This window comes from Fusarium odoratissimum, assembly GCF_000260195.1.
Source record: "Fusarium odoratissimum NRRL 54006 unplaced genomic scaffold supercont1.7, whole genome shotgun sequence".
Taxonomy (NCBI): domain Eukaryota; kingdom Fungi; phylum Ascomycota; class Sordariomycetes; order Hypocreales; family Nectriaceae; genus Fusarium; species Fusarium odoratissimum.
Genome location: NW_022158693.1, coordinates 1,020,286 through 1,034,424, shown reverse-complemented (window position 1 = coordinate 1,034,424; position 14,139 = coordinate 1,020,286). Strand labels below are relative to the sequence as shown.

Sequence of the window (14,139 nt, the reverse complement as noted above, 5' to 3'; positions counted from 1 at the left end):
TTTGCGGCGCAGATGATTGTGGTCCGAGCTCTTTGAATTATCCCACTTCAGCGATATCAGGCCTTCCGAAGAAGTCTGGGTATTGAATTGTGTCCGGGATTTGGCTGATTTTGTCCATAAGATGGAGCCCACTCTGAGGAAAGCAGCCTCGAGCATCTGTGGGCAATGCTCTGCAACTGTTCGGAGGCAATTGGCCTCTGGAGCGGTAGCTAAGCCGTGGATGAGAATATCAGCCCATCATGTCCGCAGAAATTCAACTATCAAGGACCAGAAAAGAGCCGCGCCCGCGCCCAAGAACCGAGACTTTTCTACTTCCTCAGTGACAAAATCTGAGGCCACCGCATCTTTCACCAACAAGACGTCTCCGTCACCATTACGCCTGAGTCAGGACAACCTCTTTCATCCGTTTTCAAAGTCGCCAGTACCAGAGTTCCGGCAACGAGCTGCTTTTATGCGACAGCATGCCTACTGCCCTCACCCCGATCACCAGCAAACGAAGCTTCCTACCATTGCCCCGAAACCCGAGGATCCTGAGGCTGCGAAAGGAACCCAGCCGCCCCAGCACGTCAACTTTGAATGCCCAGACTGTGGCTTACCAGTTTATTGCTGTGAGGAACATTGGATGGATGATTACGAAAAGCACTTGGAAGTTTGCGACACTCTTAGACAGATTAACGAAGATGACCATGATTTGCGCTCGGGCCGAGTATTCGAAGAAGGCAACCTCCCAGATCTTCAGATGGAACATGCGGCTATCAACATGACAAATTGGGATACTTTCATGTATACACGAGAGTTTGATGCTGTCAACTCTGATCGTCAGATGAGACAGATTACCCGGCTCTTGACTTACCCCGTAACCATTGGCAGTATTCTCCATGAACTTAGCCCTTACAGTATCAAGGCTGGAGAGCGAATGACTACAGAGGGATTGAAGAGTTTCAGCGGTTAGTGCAACGACTGACCAGAGAATAGCCATGAACTGATTGATGATACCAGCATTGAGATACAACTTGCATCCTCCCAAGTCAGGTCGAGGAACTGGCGTTGGTGAGCTCAAACCCGAGGCACCAGCTGTCAGAATTTTCATCCTGGGAGCTCGTGCTGAGTCTTCTCTCCCTCGACCTGCTTGGGTTCAGCTGGCACATATGTTCCCCGAAGCCAGACTACACCTCATCTTTGTTGGGCCTGAAAGCATGGCCAACCGAGACGATGAGTTCCCGTTGCCAGAACGTACCCCTTCAAACCCCTTTGGAGCCGTCGTAGAGGATCGCGTCTGGTACAAGATGAAGATAAGTACAATCGTGGATTACTACCACACAGTCCACCAGACGCAACACTTTGCACCATATGATCCTTACTTCGACTGCTTTGTGCTATTCCACCCTGGTCTGGGTCATCCTGCAAGCAGTCACGAGTGGGAAGAAACCCTACCCCTTCTCCTTGAGACTAAGATCCCCATTATCAGCACAGGCTATACCCAGTTTGATATGGAACGCGACGTCGAGTGGGTGAACAAGAAGTCGAAGGGCGAGTTTGATATTCTTCTGCAGCCTGGAGAGAACGTTTTCAGGAGTCTCCGATGGGATCTGAACGACATGGACCCCCAGGACATCAGCTGTGGTAACTGGGGGGTGTGGGCATTCCGTGGTAAGAGGTATATTGTTGTCAATCCATTGTTGAAAACGAGCTGAGCTGACCGTACAATTGCAGATATGAGACGGCCACAAGAGACGCCTGAATATAGTCTTATGTAGATAAAAGCGAGGGGGTAGTTGTACCAATAATGTACAGAATCTGTAGTATAGGTGCCAGTCGGTAGATTCCATAGGACCGGACGCATTTCTCCTTTCTCTGAGTGAAACATCTTTGAGGATGAGCGGTAGCAGAAAAAGAACATCTCCTGAAACAGAATTTCTACGTTTCCGTCACTGAAAATTACCCCAGCTCAAGGTAGGTACTGATTGTTCTATGGCTTGAACTGTATTCAATCAATTTATACCACTTTAGTATGTTTGGAATGTCCATTGCTGTTACTCGGGAAGTTACAGCATGGGTATCTCATGCATGCGGCCTCCCCGCGCCTGCAGTGCACGGTTCAGGTAACGGGCCAACCCGTGCCGTGCGCGGGCAGGAGCCAGGAGCTTAACATGGAATGCATGCGGCCTGCCCTGCGACCCGATGTTAACTTGACTTCAACCCCAAACCTCGAAATCAAACATCGCTCAAACTCGCCATCGCCATCTTCCTCCCGCTTGATGACCAGGCCATGATACTGGAGACTCGCCGATCACTTCGGCCATGACCGCTACTCCCTCTCTGGCTCCGGCCGTACCTCCTGCCCGTCCGCCAGCCCCACGCCCCAAATCGGTTGCCTTTGATACCGAGTCGCCGACCTCTGCCGATATGGCCTCACCTACTCGTCGTCCGTTACGCTCTAATGCTACCGATCCCTTGTCCGACCGAGCGACTTCGCTTCTGATACGTCGTACCCTCTGCTCCCCTCAGCTGGGAGAGAAGAGCCGCGATTCGCAAGTGCCTATCGACGAGCTGCTTCCACCATTGACTAGTCGCAATGATGTCGACCTTCAGTTGTACGCCCTGCTCGCTATTATCATGAGAGAATTCGTGCAGAGCTGGTATAGCAAAATCACTACGGACGAACACTTTGTATCAGAGATATTGCACATTATCGCCCACTGTTCGCGGGCCTTGGAACAGCGGTTCCGCAAGGTTGATCTGGAGAGCTTGGTGTTGGACGAGATACCTGACTTGCTGGACAAGCACATAACGTGTGAGGACTTGAACTCTGCGATGCCGTTCCTATCTAACGGTGACTAGCCTACCGGATCTCTCATAGCCCTATCGCCAGACAGCCTGTTGAGGTCGACCCTCGAGAGGCCTACCACGCCATGTGCCCTCTGCCACACCTTGCACCAGTCCCCCACCCAGACTGCCCAGACACGATATCCGACCAGAAAGAGAATGAAGCATTGTATCGCCAGTTGCTGGTTCAGGGCGTCCTCGCGATCCTATTGCCCACAGAAGACCTCGAGAACCCTTGTCTCACGTCTCTCGTTGAACAGATCTTTTCGGAGCTTATCATTGGTAACGTTATAGCCAATAAGGCCTCTCAGCCATGGATGCTGTATGAGGGCATCTGCATCACGGCCAGGGTTTTGCGACAGGGAAATGACCAAGGGGTAGTGGTTGCAGAGACCCAAAACGATTCCGGTGGGCCCAAGATTGACGTAAAAGGCCGTCGCAGCTGGTCTGTAAGGTCTATGTTCCTTGCCGTTATTCAGCTTGGGATGCTGGTAGTTGCCTCGCTCCGGTTTATCACGACTGCTCTGGTGATGGCATCGTCTCTTCCCGCTAGGGCCACGCCCTTGGACGAGAAAGAAGCTTTGCTGGATCACGACAAGTCTCCGCCGAGGTCATCCGACCCCGTTAAGGCGCCGATCCTATCGTGTCGAGTATGGACATGTCTTGGAAATCTGTTTGAGCTCAGCTTGCGCATGCCTTGGCTGGATGGATTTCTATCACTTTTACAATACGGCGCGGTCAACGGACCTGGACGAATCGCTGGCCATGATGGCCCTATTGACAGGTAAGATATGAGCGTTTCTATTCCACTTCCTCACACCTATACCGTCACCAGACAGTATTCACCTCGCATGAGTTTGAAGTCACGGGACCTCCTGAAGCTCCAGTGAGCTTTCAGAACAATAATTTCTTCAGCGGCACAGGCATGGTCAAACGGCCCGCCTTGTCTTGGGAGCGGCCCATGCCGTCTATAACCTCTTCCATACCGCCATCTTCGCACGCCCACGCAACCCACAGCCCACAATTACAACACGAGGATAATCAAACCAAGACAAGACCCTTTTTCTTGTCATGTTTCTCGTGGTCGCGATCATGATTGATATGGGTCTCGGGATTTGGGCTTTCAACCAATCGAAAGGCATAGCGCTGTCTTTGGCATCTGATTGCTTGACAAGGTGCACGAAGCTAGGCCTTTTCATCCAGCGAAATGTCAAGATTACGCGCCCTGCCCATGTCAGCTTCTCCAAAGGGACCACCCGCTCTTTGAAGATGCAGCAATGAGCTTGAATTGACTCTCGCTCCGTGCCGCGCCACCCGTTATAAGACTACCTTTATCATTTCCGAAGAGGTTATGCTATGCTAGCCTGTTGAAACCATACTCAAGATTTCCACCGCAGTCTTGGCCACAACACTCGCGAACCTTCCAGGAGCGGTCTGGCTTGACCGGGCTGGTCTGACCGGTCGGCCTCAACTCTTTCTCAGAACCCGAGACATGTTGGGTCCATCAGAGTCTTCTGCACCCTCCACGCGGAGCTGTTACACGATCCTTGACGATGAAGGAGTGGTTCGAGAACAGGGCTGACTGGTCATATGCTACCCACACTCAACCGCGGCCTGATTGTAAACCTGTTGTGTAATCTCACATCTCTATCTGCATGAGAGACCTTTACCGACGCGGACGACGAATGTGCCTCCTCATCCATTTCCCCGCACCTTGCAAGCCTCGCCTTGTAGAGCTTTCCCTGGTCCCAATTAGGTCCATATCCATCTAACGTGGGACGGATCAACATGGAGACACCACTTTATGCGCCAGCCCAGAGAGAGTGAAAGCCAATAGGCCAATAACTGCCTCGTCTCGCCTTGAGCTTTGTTGCTCACCCTCACATTGCATTGCATTGCATCGCATCACACCAGCTAGCCCGACATACCCTCGACGTGCCCCTTATTGCATATAACGTTCCCGATCATTGAACCCCCCACGTTGTACTACCTCAAATACAGAGTAAGGCCAATACGTGCTAACCTATCTCTCTCTCACAGACTCCTCTCGCATCACATTAATTCCCTCTTCTCTCCCTCGAATCTGCCCCCTCTTCTGCGTACCCTTCGCGGTGTCCTCTTTCCCAATAACGCCCCTGGTAAGACCACCTTGTTCCCACCATCTTCCGAAGCCGAGCTGCAAGCCCTGCGTCGTAGAGCCGCTAAGTCTCTTTGGGGGTTGCTACCGAAGGGTGTGGGAAGGCTTTATTTTGGTGGTCGCTTATGGCGGCGAAGTGCGGAGAGCGAGTGTGATTTATCAGATGACGAGGATCTGGTAGATGAAATGGAGAGGCTGCTTCTTGTGCTAGACGATGAGTACTGCAACAAGCATCTGATGTACAGCATTCTTGAGCTGCTACTTGCTCGCCTGATGCCTGAACTGACGGAGAAAAGTGTGACGGAGCTTTGGGAAGAAAGACTTGGCTGAATAGATCTGTAGACGCTCTTTTAGATTGATGATACCCCTTTGTTGACAAGTTAATAATGCTTAATCAGAGTTAAGAGAAATCACGGCAATATGGAACGATAAGGGTCAAGACCAAGGACATTCCTAAATGCACAAATGCCGCCCATTCAACTAAAGAAAGGATGCCCTCGACTGCCAGACATTTGACTACCTCCAGTACACCCCTGGAGCTGCTCGTGGGCTACGCTCAACCAAAATCAGCACTCATTTCCTCAACCAAAGAGCCTCTTCGGTCTCTTTTCCGTTGCCGCCCTGAAAACCACAGCGACCTCAACAGGGCGCTTCGTAAACCATGTGCCACCTCGTTCCCCGTAACGTGTCATGCCATACCATGCCATGCCGTGCCTCGCAGCAGATACCTTCTCGTCTTTGAACAGAATATAGACAAGAAATGATGATGATATAAAGAAACGAGCGTATGCGCAGACAATTAATCCCTCCACGTCAATGCCGTAAAATGCAACCAGGAAAAAAGAAGAGATGTGTATGAGTAAAAAAGAACATTCAGAAAAGGAAACAAACATTGACAAACGCATCATGTTGCGTTGCCCCTTAAACTGTTGTTGCCGAGATCGTCGCCCTGATGTGTACCCCTTCCCTGCTACCATGTTGTCCTTGACCTCATCATTTCCACCTATTTCTGATCCTTTGCCTCTTCCTTCACACCTCGTATTCGAAACGAGCAGTTTTGAATTGTAGCTTCGTGTGGACGACTGTTTGTATATGATTCTTCGGGCTCGCGCGAGCGGCAGAATAAACTTTCCAAGCGTGGTATCGAGTATAAGAAAAAGTTCGCTCCCGTTAACCTGGGGTTTCTGTTATTTTAATTTCGGTTTTTTTTTTTTCAATAAATAGTCGGCCAAAGTGCGGTTGGAAATGCAAAACAGACTCAACAAACACTTCAAATCGTGGCCAATGCCATCAGATTTCGAATGCTCTTATAGTCCGTTACCCGCGTGAGCAGGACGCTGACCCAAAATGGCCCCAACCACGATATTCTAAGCTCCCTTATGCCCTCGGGGAAATCCCATTTGAAAAGAGACTTGATTGATAAGACATAGGTACGAAAAAGAAACACACAGTCAATGCTATGAGTATGGCCCGACTTCAAGCCGATTCCATCTTCGTCGGCAGGAGGACAGGGGCTTCAACATCACCTTCCGGGATTCGAGACAGTCCTCCTATCGACGGTCTACCTTGGTGGATCTTGAGCTTTTTGGTCAGCTGAACGATTGACATATAATCGTTGGAATCGAAAGTGCCAGCAGTCTGGATGTAATTCAGGAGTGTCTGTGCAGCCCGGCGGGCGTCCTCCTGGGAGGGCGAGACTGGAGATGAATCGACAGGTGTGGATGAAGTAGCACTTGTCGCTGCTGTGGATCGATTTATACTTGAGTTGCTGCTACTGCGGCGCAGCATTGGAGGGGGTGAGTTGACGTTGGTATCGATACTAAACGGCGCCTGAAGTTCATGCTGCGGCGATTCTAAAGCCGACGACGGTGCGGTCGAAGATGGAGGGTGGCGAGGAGTCATTGGTTCCGTTGACGATGAGACTTGATTCACGTAGTCAATGTTGAGTGACGGGAATGTGTTGCTTCTCTTCTCTCTGTGCTGGAAGTCGGTACCTCGAAGTTGATCCATAGGGAAACCTCCTACATTGGGGTCGGGAGAGAAAGTGAAAGTTCCAGTCGGGCTCATGGTGCCAGCTGAGAATGAAGAGGCCGTGTTATCTCGAAAGTCGCTCGAAAGTGAAGTTGTTGACTGGGACTCGGGATGCTTATACCCGAAGTCAAAGTCTATTCCATCAGCGTGTGCCTCCTCATCGCTCCGACTTCCTGAAAGGGGTGAAAGCTGGCCCGTTGGCGAAGGCGATAAATCGCTCGACTTCGAGGCAAGTGTCGAGAGTCTTGCACTATCCGGAATGTTTGCCTCTGAAGCCCGCCGCATCAACTTGCCTGGTCCAATTCCATGCTTTTGTTTAAATTTCTGCAGCCAGCTGCTATTCAAATTGTTCAAGACACTCTCCTGGTTTCCACTCGCATGAGCAAAAAGCCTCGCCTGTTCCATAATCTCCTCGTCGCTGACTTGGAATCCTCGTTGTTGCTGTCTCCTGACGTAGTTGCTGAGTGTCCGGTCGAAATCTGGATGCTTGCCCTTGCCACGCTTGACAGCGGCATTTTCTGGCTCTTGGTCTCGCTTTAAATACTGATCTTTATGCCTCAAAACCTTCGAAACCGTGCTGTTGTCAAGTTTGTCAGATTCTCCATGGCAAATTGTAACTTTGGATCCAAAATGCCTACCTTCTTTCAACGCCGAATCGGGCTCCAATATCGGCTTGTCGGGTACCAGGGTTATCTTCATGGAATTGGCACATGGCTCGTTTCTGTTCCGTGGTAAGAGTCTTCCTCGATTTCTCGTGCTGTGTCGGTAACCTAGGGGGTTCCACGGGCGGTGCGCTGGTAGCAGGTGTCATTGATAATGGTGGTGCCGAGTAACTCTGTGGCGGAGCCGGGTTTGTCAGCTGGCTCGGCCAAGTTGTATTCAGAAGGGGGAGTTGATGATGAGCCATAGGAGTTGGGGATGGCTGTATCATCTGATGTGTTTGCGGTGGTGGAGGAGGCATTCGATTTAATGATTCCGAGGGCAGTCCATGACTGACAAAGGCGCCAAAGGATGGATATTCAGTCAAGGGACTTGCGCTATATGGGCTCTGACTGTAAGGGCTCATGCTTGTCCAGGCATCGCTCCCATATCCATTACTCTGGGCCATGGTGCTATCATGTCCCATTGTAGTTGTCCCATTGGGGTTGTTCATTGTTTGTATGTGCTGCCTAGCTGGCACCGGATAAGGAAAAGGAGGCTTTGAAGCCGTTTAATATTATGATAGATCCAACAGTCTCGTCTGCAAGAATTATCGGGGAACAAGATGTGAAACGGTGGGTGCCGAGTTCCTGGAAGCTGGAAGCGAAGATGGAGGGAACAAAAAGACTTGGTGTGATGTTGCTCACATTTGACACCAGTCGATGGGGAGATGCATCGTCTTGCCCGAATTGGTTCCTAAAAGTGCAAAAGTGAATTGAATCCAGGTTTACCGTCGATCCCTCCAGTTCCAGCTCAGGGCAATTTGTTCCGTGCTAGATAGGAGTTGATTATATTGCAGCAAACCTTTTGCACAGCCCAACGAAGCGCACGAACAACGCAGGCACTCAAACCCGCAGCAGATTCAGCCTCAACGACGGTGCAGTGGAGTTTAGAACTCGTCAGGCCGCAGAAAGTTGACCTCAACTTCTGACCCTCGAGCCGGTTGTTTGTTTGTGAGCCCTTTCTTTCTCCGACAGGAAAAGGCTTGTCTTTCAACGCGCAAGCACACCAAAGTGAGACACAGCGGGAAGTTTCTTTTACTTGCTTTTTCCTCGTTGAGCTCGTGGAGATTGCGGAGACAGCAGAACCGTCTCAGGATAAACGCGGCAGGGCAATGTACAAAGGCAAGACAAGAACAGATTGAGTCGGTGGAGGGTGGGCCGGCGGATGAGGAAAGCCACAGGGCAGCGAGCCGTAACGATGCCTAGAAAAGACCGCCAGTAGCTCGATCCGGACGGCAATCTCAAGACAGAGTTTTGATGGTGGACCGCAAAGCTTGAGGCGGACGTTCCAACACGAGGCCAGGCCGTTAGGAGTATATCGTTTTCAAGATGTGTAGTGTAGTGCAAACAAGCGAGACCTAAAGCCATTCGCATTGCTACATATGTAAAGATGAGACCCCAGAGGTTGACCTTCTCCATATACATATGCAGAACGCACGAGGAATACCGACGAGGGTGTGGGGGGTTTTCCTCACAAGGGGGGAGGGGTGTCTCCTGTAACTGAGCGATCAAGGAGTGGTGTGTGTGGGAGGGTAGTGGGTAAAAGCCAGAAAGCTGTACAGAGTAGACAACTGATGAATTCTGAAGACGCCGTCTAAGTGTGTGTACATGTGCATTTAGGTGTGGATGAAGCTGATAAAGACGGAGAGTGGCTCAAATCGTGTATGACAGGACGTTGAACGCTCAGCGGGAGACTTCACGCGTGTAGGCAAGACAGAGGCTCACACACAGACACATACTCACCGGCCAACAAGCGCAGCAAATTATTCAGAACCTGAAATGGCAGACAACAGACCTTCGAGGTAATGGGATGGACGCTTTCGGATTCGGGGATAGACCGGTGAGCTAGGGTATAGTACTATGGAGCTCTCAGCCGACTCTTCTTCTCGTCGTTGATCCTGGCCAGGCCATTGCCAGGTCGGGAAAAGCCAGAGAATCGTCAGCCGTTGGAAGAAGACGTGGGTAGGCACAAAAGCCCTGGCCCGCAGCCATCTGATAGGTGAAGACTGTCTCAGGAAAGGGTTTTCAATCAAACCAATTCCCATAGACACAAGCTTCTGATCAACGGAACGGGAAGCGGAAGAAGCAACGAGTAAAGCATAATGGGCCGTGGGATAAGACCAGGGAAGTCCTCTCTGGTCATGCCGTTCCTCTGAAGTTAATAGGGTTTCCTCGTATCCCCCTCCCTTTACTCTTGATTTTACCTTTCCGGAAGGGCTGGTTTTGTTTTCAGACCTGTCAGCCCATTTCACCCTCTTATCCCGTCCCTGCTGTGTTGCGTAGTAGAAGATTGGCCATGCCCTCGTGAAGGTTGAGCAATGGGAGGGCTCAGAGCTGGTGAGGATGAGGTCAGAAGATGGGGCTTCCCGTATCAGTGTCCACTGCCGGGTACTGTAAAGAGGAGAAGGAAGAAAATGTCGCGCCCGAGCTAGAGAGATAGTCCATCTGAAAACCATCGACTTGCAGCTTTCATAGGGCATCTCTGTCTAATCTAGAAAGCGCGGCGCGCCAAAATCCATGCACTCTGATGGGAAATGGCTAACTAGGCTCGGTTTAAACTGGAGAAGGTTGAGAGAGAGTTGTAATAGGTCAGACGTTTCTCCCGAAAGGAGTCCACTTCGATGGTTGGTCACCTGTTAGAACAGATCCTCCCCAGACGAAACCTGGTCAGGCCAGGCTTGGGAGCCCAAGCTCTGAATCGTAATATTAACATGCTGGTTCTAGTATAATGCTCAGTCCGGGACGGGACAGTGGTAGCAAGGAATCGAAATGGCACAAAGTAAGATCGACTGACGGGACACGGATTAGATACAGAGCATGCAGAAAAATGCAGTTGCAGCGGCATGCCCGGCCACTCTCGAGAGCAGGGGTCTATGAAAACCCTTGTGCTTGATGTAAAGGAAATTCCAATGACCAAGGATGATTATCGCCGACCATGAGCAAGTTGACATTAACTTTGGGGTCTGCTCCATCCATGGAAAGTGAAAATGACACCGAGGCATGGGTGGCAGCGAGGATACCAATTCAGCTTATTAGCCCGAAACACAACAATCGTTCAGCTTCAGCCTCGGGCGGATCAGCCCGCGGCCTCATCTCTTTCTCTCTGATAGACTGATGCACACTCTTCTTTCCTTCCCGAGCATGTAAGTCTGATACACGGAGCACTTCAAGGTCAAAGCCCGACCGGAAGGCGAGATCCGGGAGCTCAGACTGTCTCAAAGGGAGGACGGGGCGGAGATGGGGTGAGTGAGAAGGGAGGGGACTGATGAACAAGGCTTTGGTTGTTTGATTCGCTCAGCCTTGTTCCTCATCTTCTGCCCTAGCCATGGCTTTCTCCCTTGCCTCTCGCGTCTCCTCGCCTCGCCTTGCTTGCTTGCCTCGTGGTCCCAGGATGGCACAGCCATAACTTGTGTAATAAAGCAAGTGCCTCAGGATGTTAAGGGTCCTCATCGCTAACGAAGAGAGACATGGGCCCCGAAGCTTCATTCAAGCACCCTTGTCTTTTGCATCTGTTTGCTCCTCCAAGCCCTTAGGCCGAAGCCATTGGGCGGCATGGCTTACGGGTCAAGGTCTAGTGCAGTCAAATATCGTGGCCGTGGAGATACGGCACAATGTAAACTTGCAAGCCCAGTCCAAACCAGGAGGAAGAAGCGAGAATTCGTGTTGGCTATCTCACTGTAACAAACTGGCGCACGTGGTCCACCTGACGTTGTGACGTTGTGACGTTTGATTTTTTTTTCTTTCCTTCCCGTCTTGAGTTATTAGGTGTGTGATGGAGCCGACAAAAAGATGTCAGATGCATGCTGATTTCATCCTTACCAGTTGCAATGTTAATTGTGAATCCCGTTCATGATGATCCTTTCTGTTTGATCTTATCGATTGTAGTTTAGTTCATATCGCTGATAGTTTCGTGTGTCTTGTTCGCTTTATGCGGACGAGCAACCATGTCGAGCGAAGACTACTCCGTACCTCTGCCACCAATATCAAAACCCCTTCCACCTTAGTCGGCACCATGATGACATCGTGCTCGGGATGCCGCAACTGGAATGTCGGTGGGTCAAAAATTTCCAGCCATGTCATCCTATCCTGTATCTTGAAGGACATCGATGGACTGAAGGTGCCATGGTACGGTGCCCAGTAGCATTTTGATACCTTACGTTGCTTTGCCATGGCTTCACTGTGGATGGAAGACGAAGATCGACCGCTACTCTGAGCAAGGTCGAACTGGGGCTTGCCAGGCCCTAGGCATGGACAGGTCAGGTCAAGGACAGAGGCAGGCTAGTGGGACGGCCCTTTCTGGAGCCAGTTTGACAGCCGCCGCCTGCCGCCATAGCATGGCCAGTTACCATTCCGCCCCTAGTCCATCCCATCAGCATCCATGTCTGGCATCCATGGCACTGGAGTACATTCCCTTGTCCATGTCGCGGTCTTTTGTCGTGGTCCTGTTTTTCTGAGCGACTGATGGTAAGTTGTGAGAGGGATGGTGATTGCTCGAGTAGCATTCTCATTTCTTCAACTTTCGTATCCAAGCAACAGAGTCGGGATGAGGGATCAACATCTTGGCTGGATCCTGATGGGGGTGGCTAGCGCAATCTCCGGAGGGTTCAATCAATGGACATGCAGATGCGGCCACCATCATGAGCTTGCCCCAGATATTTTGTCATTGGGCAGCAAAGTGTGCATACCTGTTCTACTGTATCATTGTTTGCTTGTCCCTATTAATCCTGATCAAAGCTGCGACACGATGCGACAGATGAATGCATGGATGATGAGCGGGCGGGCAGAGGAAGATACAGAGGTAGTGAAGGAGGGGGGAGAAAAGCTGTGGCGCGCCATAGACGGTCCAATCCGTCTGCCGGGTGTTGTTCCAGTTGGCCAGTTTGGTCAAGATCCCTGGCCCCGGGCTCTAGTACATAGGTCGAATGTAATCTGATGGTGTCTAGCATATGTTTGCTTTGAGGTTGACTTTGACAGAGTGATGGAAGACAGCAGTGAGTAGATGATGCAGCTAGACAGAAAGGAGGATGGAACTCCTGAGGCTCCAAACGGATTGATGTATATGTCAATATGTAACTAACGTATCTTACCTTGAGATATCGAGCTTGAGGTCTGATGAGGAATTGAAGTAAGGTAGTTCACAACGACGGCACTTGCAAAGGTACCTGAACCAATAATCAAGGCAGGTACGACCTACCTACCTCATATGCCCACATCGATCTGGACTCGCCAGGGAATTCTGAGCTCCGGGTGCCCCTGTATGAAGCAGCCAAGCTTGACCATAAGCAGACAAAACACAAAGAGAGAAAAAACGAGGCCTTCCAAGTGGGAAAATGATGACGAGAAAGGATCGCGGCCGCTCGGGAGAGATCTACTAGGTTAGGTACGATGTATACTCACTCAGTGTCATCTCATCTCATCTCATCTCATGACAGAAGCATCATGCCGGTGCGCTAACTTAGCATGTCATCCATTGCCATGCACTAAACGCCCGGTGTAAAAACTCGCGTATAAGTGGCCGAAACCAACCAATCGCTCTGCAATTCTCTGCTTTGATATCGATATTAATCGTGTGCCTCGCAGAGTGTTTGGTCAAAGGTTGCTAGTCAGGCGCTGGCAGGGGTCGTTCAGTCAGCCAGTCAATCAATTGATGCTCTCTCAGGGGCGTTCCTTGTTGATGTTGTAGGTTGAGGATGGATGGACTCTCTTAGGCGCCATCTACCCCTTGTGCTTCGATTGAGATCTCATCAACACTGCAGATGTTCTGCACCTGATGATGCTCATAATCTTTTCACCTATAGTGAGGCCGCAGGTAACTATTAGACTTAATGTTGTGCTTTTATAGCGGGTTCAACCTTATCTGGCATTTGTTGAGCCTTCCGTAGCGCCGTGCTGCCGCAATTACCCAAACAACTAATACGTAGTAAGATACCTGTTATATATCCGCAGTAGGCTGCATTCAGCATAGGCAGACCAGACTATTTTGTTTAATGAAAATTGTACGACACAGACACTTATGGGGTAACTATGGCCCATAATCCTTGAATCTCATCATCTTTTAAAAAAAAGAGAAAAAGTTAAAAGATGACTTCCCTGTTCTGCAGCCACTCTACCTGCTGCTAATGTTGTTATGTGACTTTTTCACTACCTCACCACCTTGTGTGCGCGGTAACTTAAGAACCTACTTTATTGTGGAGATGACCTAGCAAGGCAAGAGAGACTGTTGGTTTACTGCTCAACACCCCCCTGGCCCTTTGCTTCCCGCTAACCTTGTTTAAGCCTGGTGCGGGCTTCGGGACGTTTTTCTCGCCAAAGAGGCTCGAGCTCTCCGCCTTTCACGAATCGTCTCTTACCGCCGCCATCAAGAAAGGCTAAGGGTCGGGTGCAGTACTAAGTTCCCTTAATCAGTAAAAAGTAAGCTAGCTGGGGTGTGGACGGAACGGAGCG

At 50.5% G+C, this 14,139-nt stretch overlaps 3 protein-coding genes across 7 annotated transcripts; 2 read left to right on the top strand and 1 right to left on the bottom strand.

The window, feature by feature from the left end:
* The first annotated feature begins 20 nt into the window (after positions 1-20).
* Positions 21-2,019, top strand: FOIG_05630 (uncharacterized protein). The gene is made up of 3 exons (XM_031204335.1): positions 21-947; positions 1,000-1,657; positions 1,714-2,019. Exons 1-3 carry the CDS (start codon positions 122-124, stop codon positions 1,739-1,741), a joined length of 1,512 nt encoding a protein of 503 aa, XP_031066164.1. The 5' UTR covers positions 21-121; the 3' UTR covers positions 1,742-2,019.
* Positions 2,020-2,135: 116 nt separating this feature from the next.
* Positions 2,136-9,453, top strand: FOIG_05629 (uncharacterized protein). Of its 3 annotated transcripts, none has more exons than XM_031204332.1 (3): positions 2,136-2,794; positions 2,842-3,610; positions 4,867-9,453. In XM_031204332.1, exons 1-3 carry the CDS (start codon positions 2,302-2,304, stop codon positions 5,291-5,293), a joined length of 1,689 nt encoding a protein of 562 aa, XP_031066161.1. In that variant the 5' UTR covers positions 2,136-2,301; the 3' UTR covers positions 5,294-9,453. The 3 variants fall into 3 exon arrangements, with proteins under 3 accessions (XP_031066161.1, XP_031066162.1, XP_031066163.1); XM_031204333.1 differs by having other exon boundaries at positions 4,224-5,489; XM_031204334.1 differs by having other exon boundaries at positions 2,842-9,453.
* Positions 2,797-13,040, bottom strand: FOIG_05628 (uncharacterized protein). 3 transcript variants are annotated; one of them, XM_031204330.1, is made up of 3 exons: positions 9,900-13,040; positions 7,633-9,553; positions 4,382-7,571 (listed from the first exon to the last, which is right to left on the bottom strand). In XM_031204330.1, the coding sequence occupies exons 2-3, from the start codon at positions 8,145-8,147 to the stop codon at positions 6,440-6,442; spliced, it is 1,647 nt and encodes a 548-aa protein (XP_031066159.1). In that variant the 5' UTR covers positions 8,148-9,553; positions 9,900-13,040; the 3' UTR covers positions 4,382-6,439. The 3 variants fall into 3 exon arrangements, with proteins under 3 accessions (XP_031066158.1, XP_031066159.1, XP_031066160.1); XM_031204329.1 differs by having other exon boundaries at positions 2,797-7,571; positions 7,633-13,040; XM_031204331.1 differs by having other exon boundaries at positions 5,275-13,040.
* Positions 13,041-14,139: the final 1,099 nt, after the last annotated feature.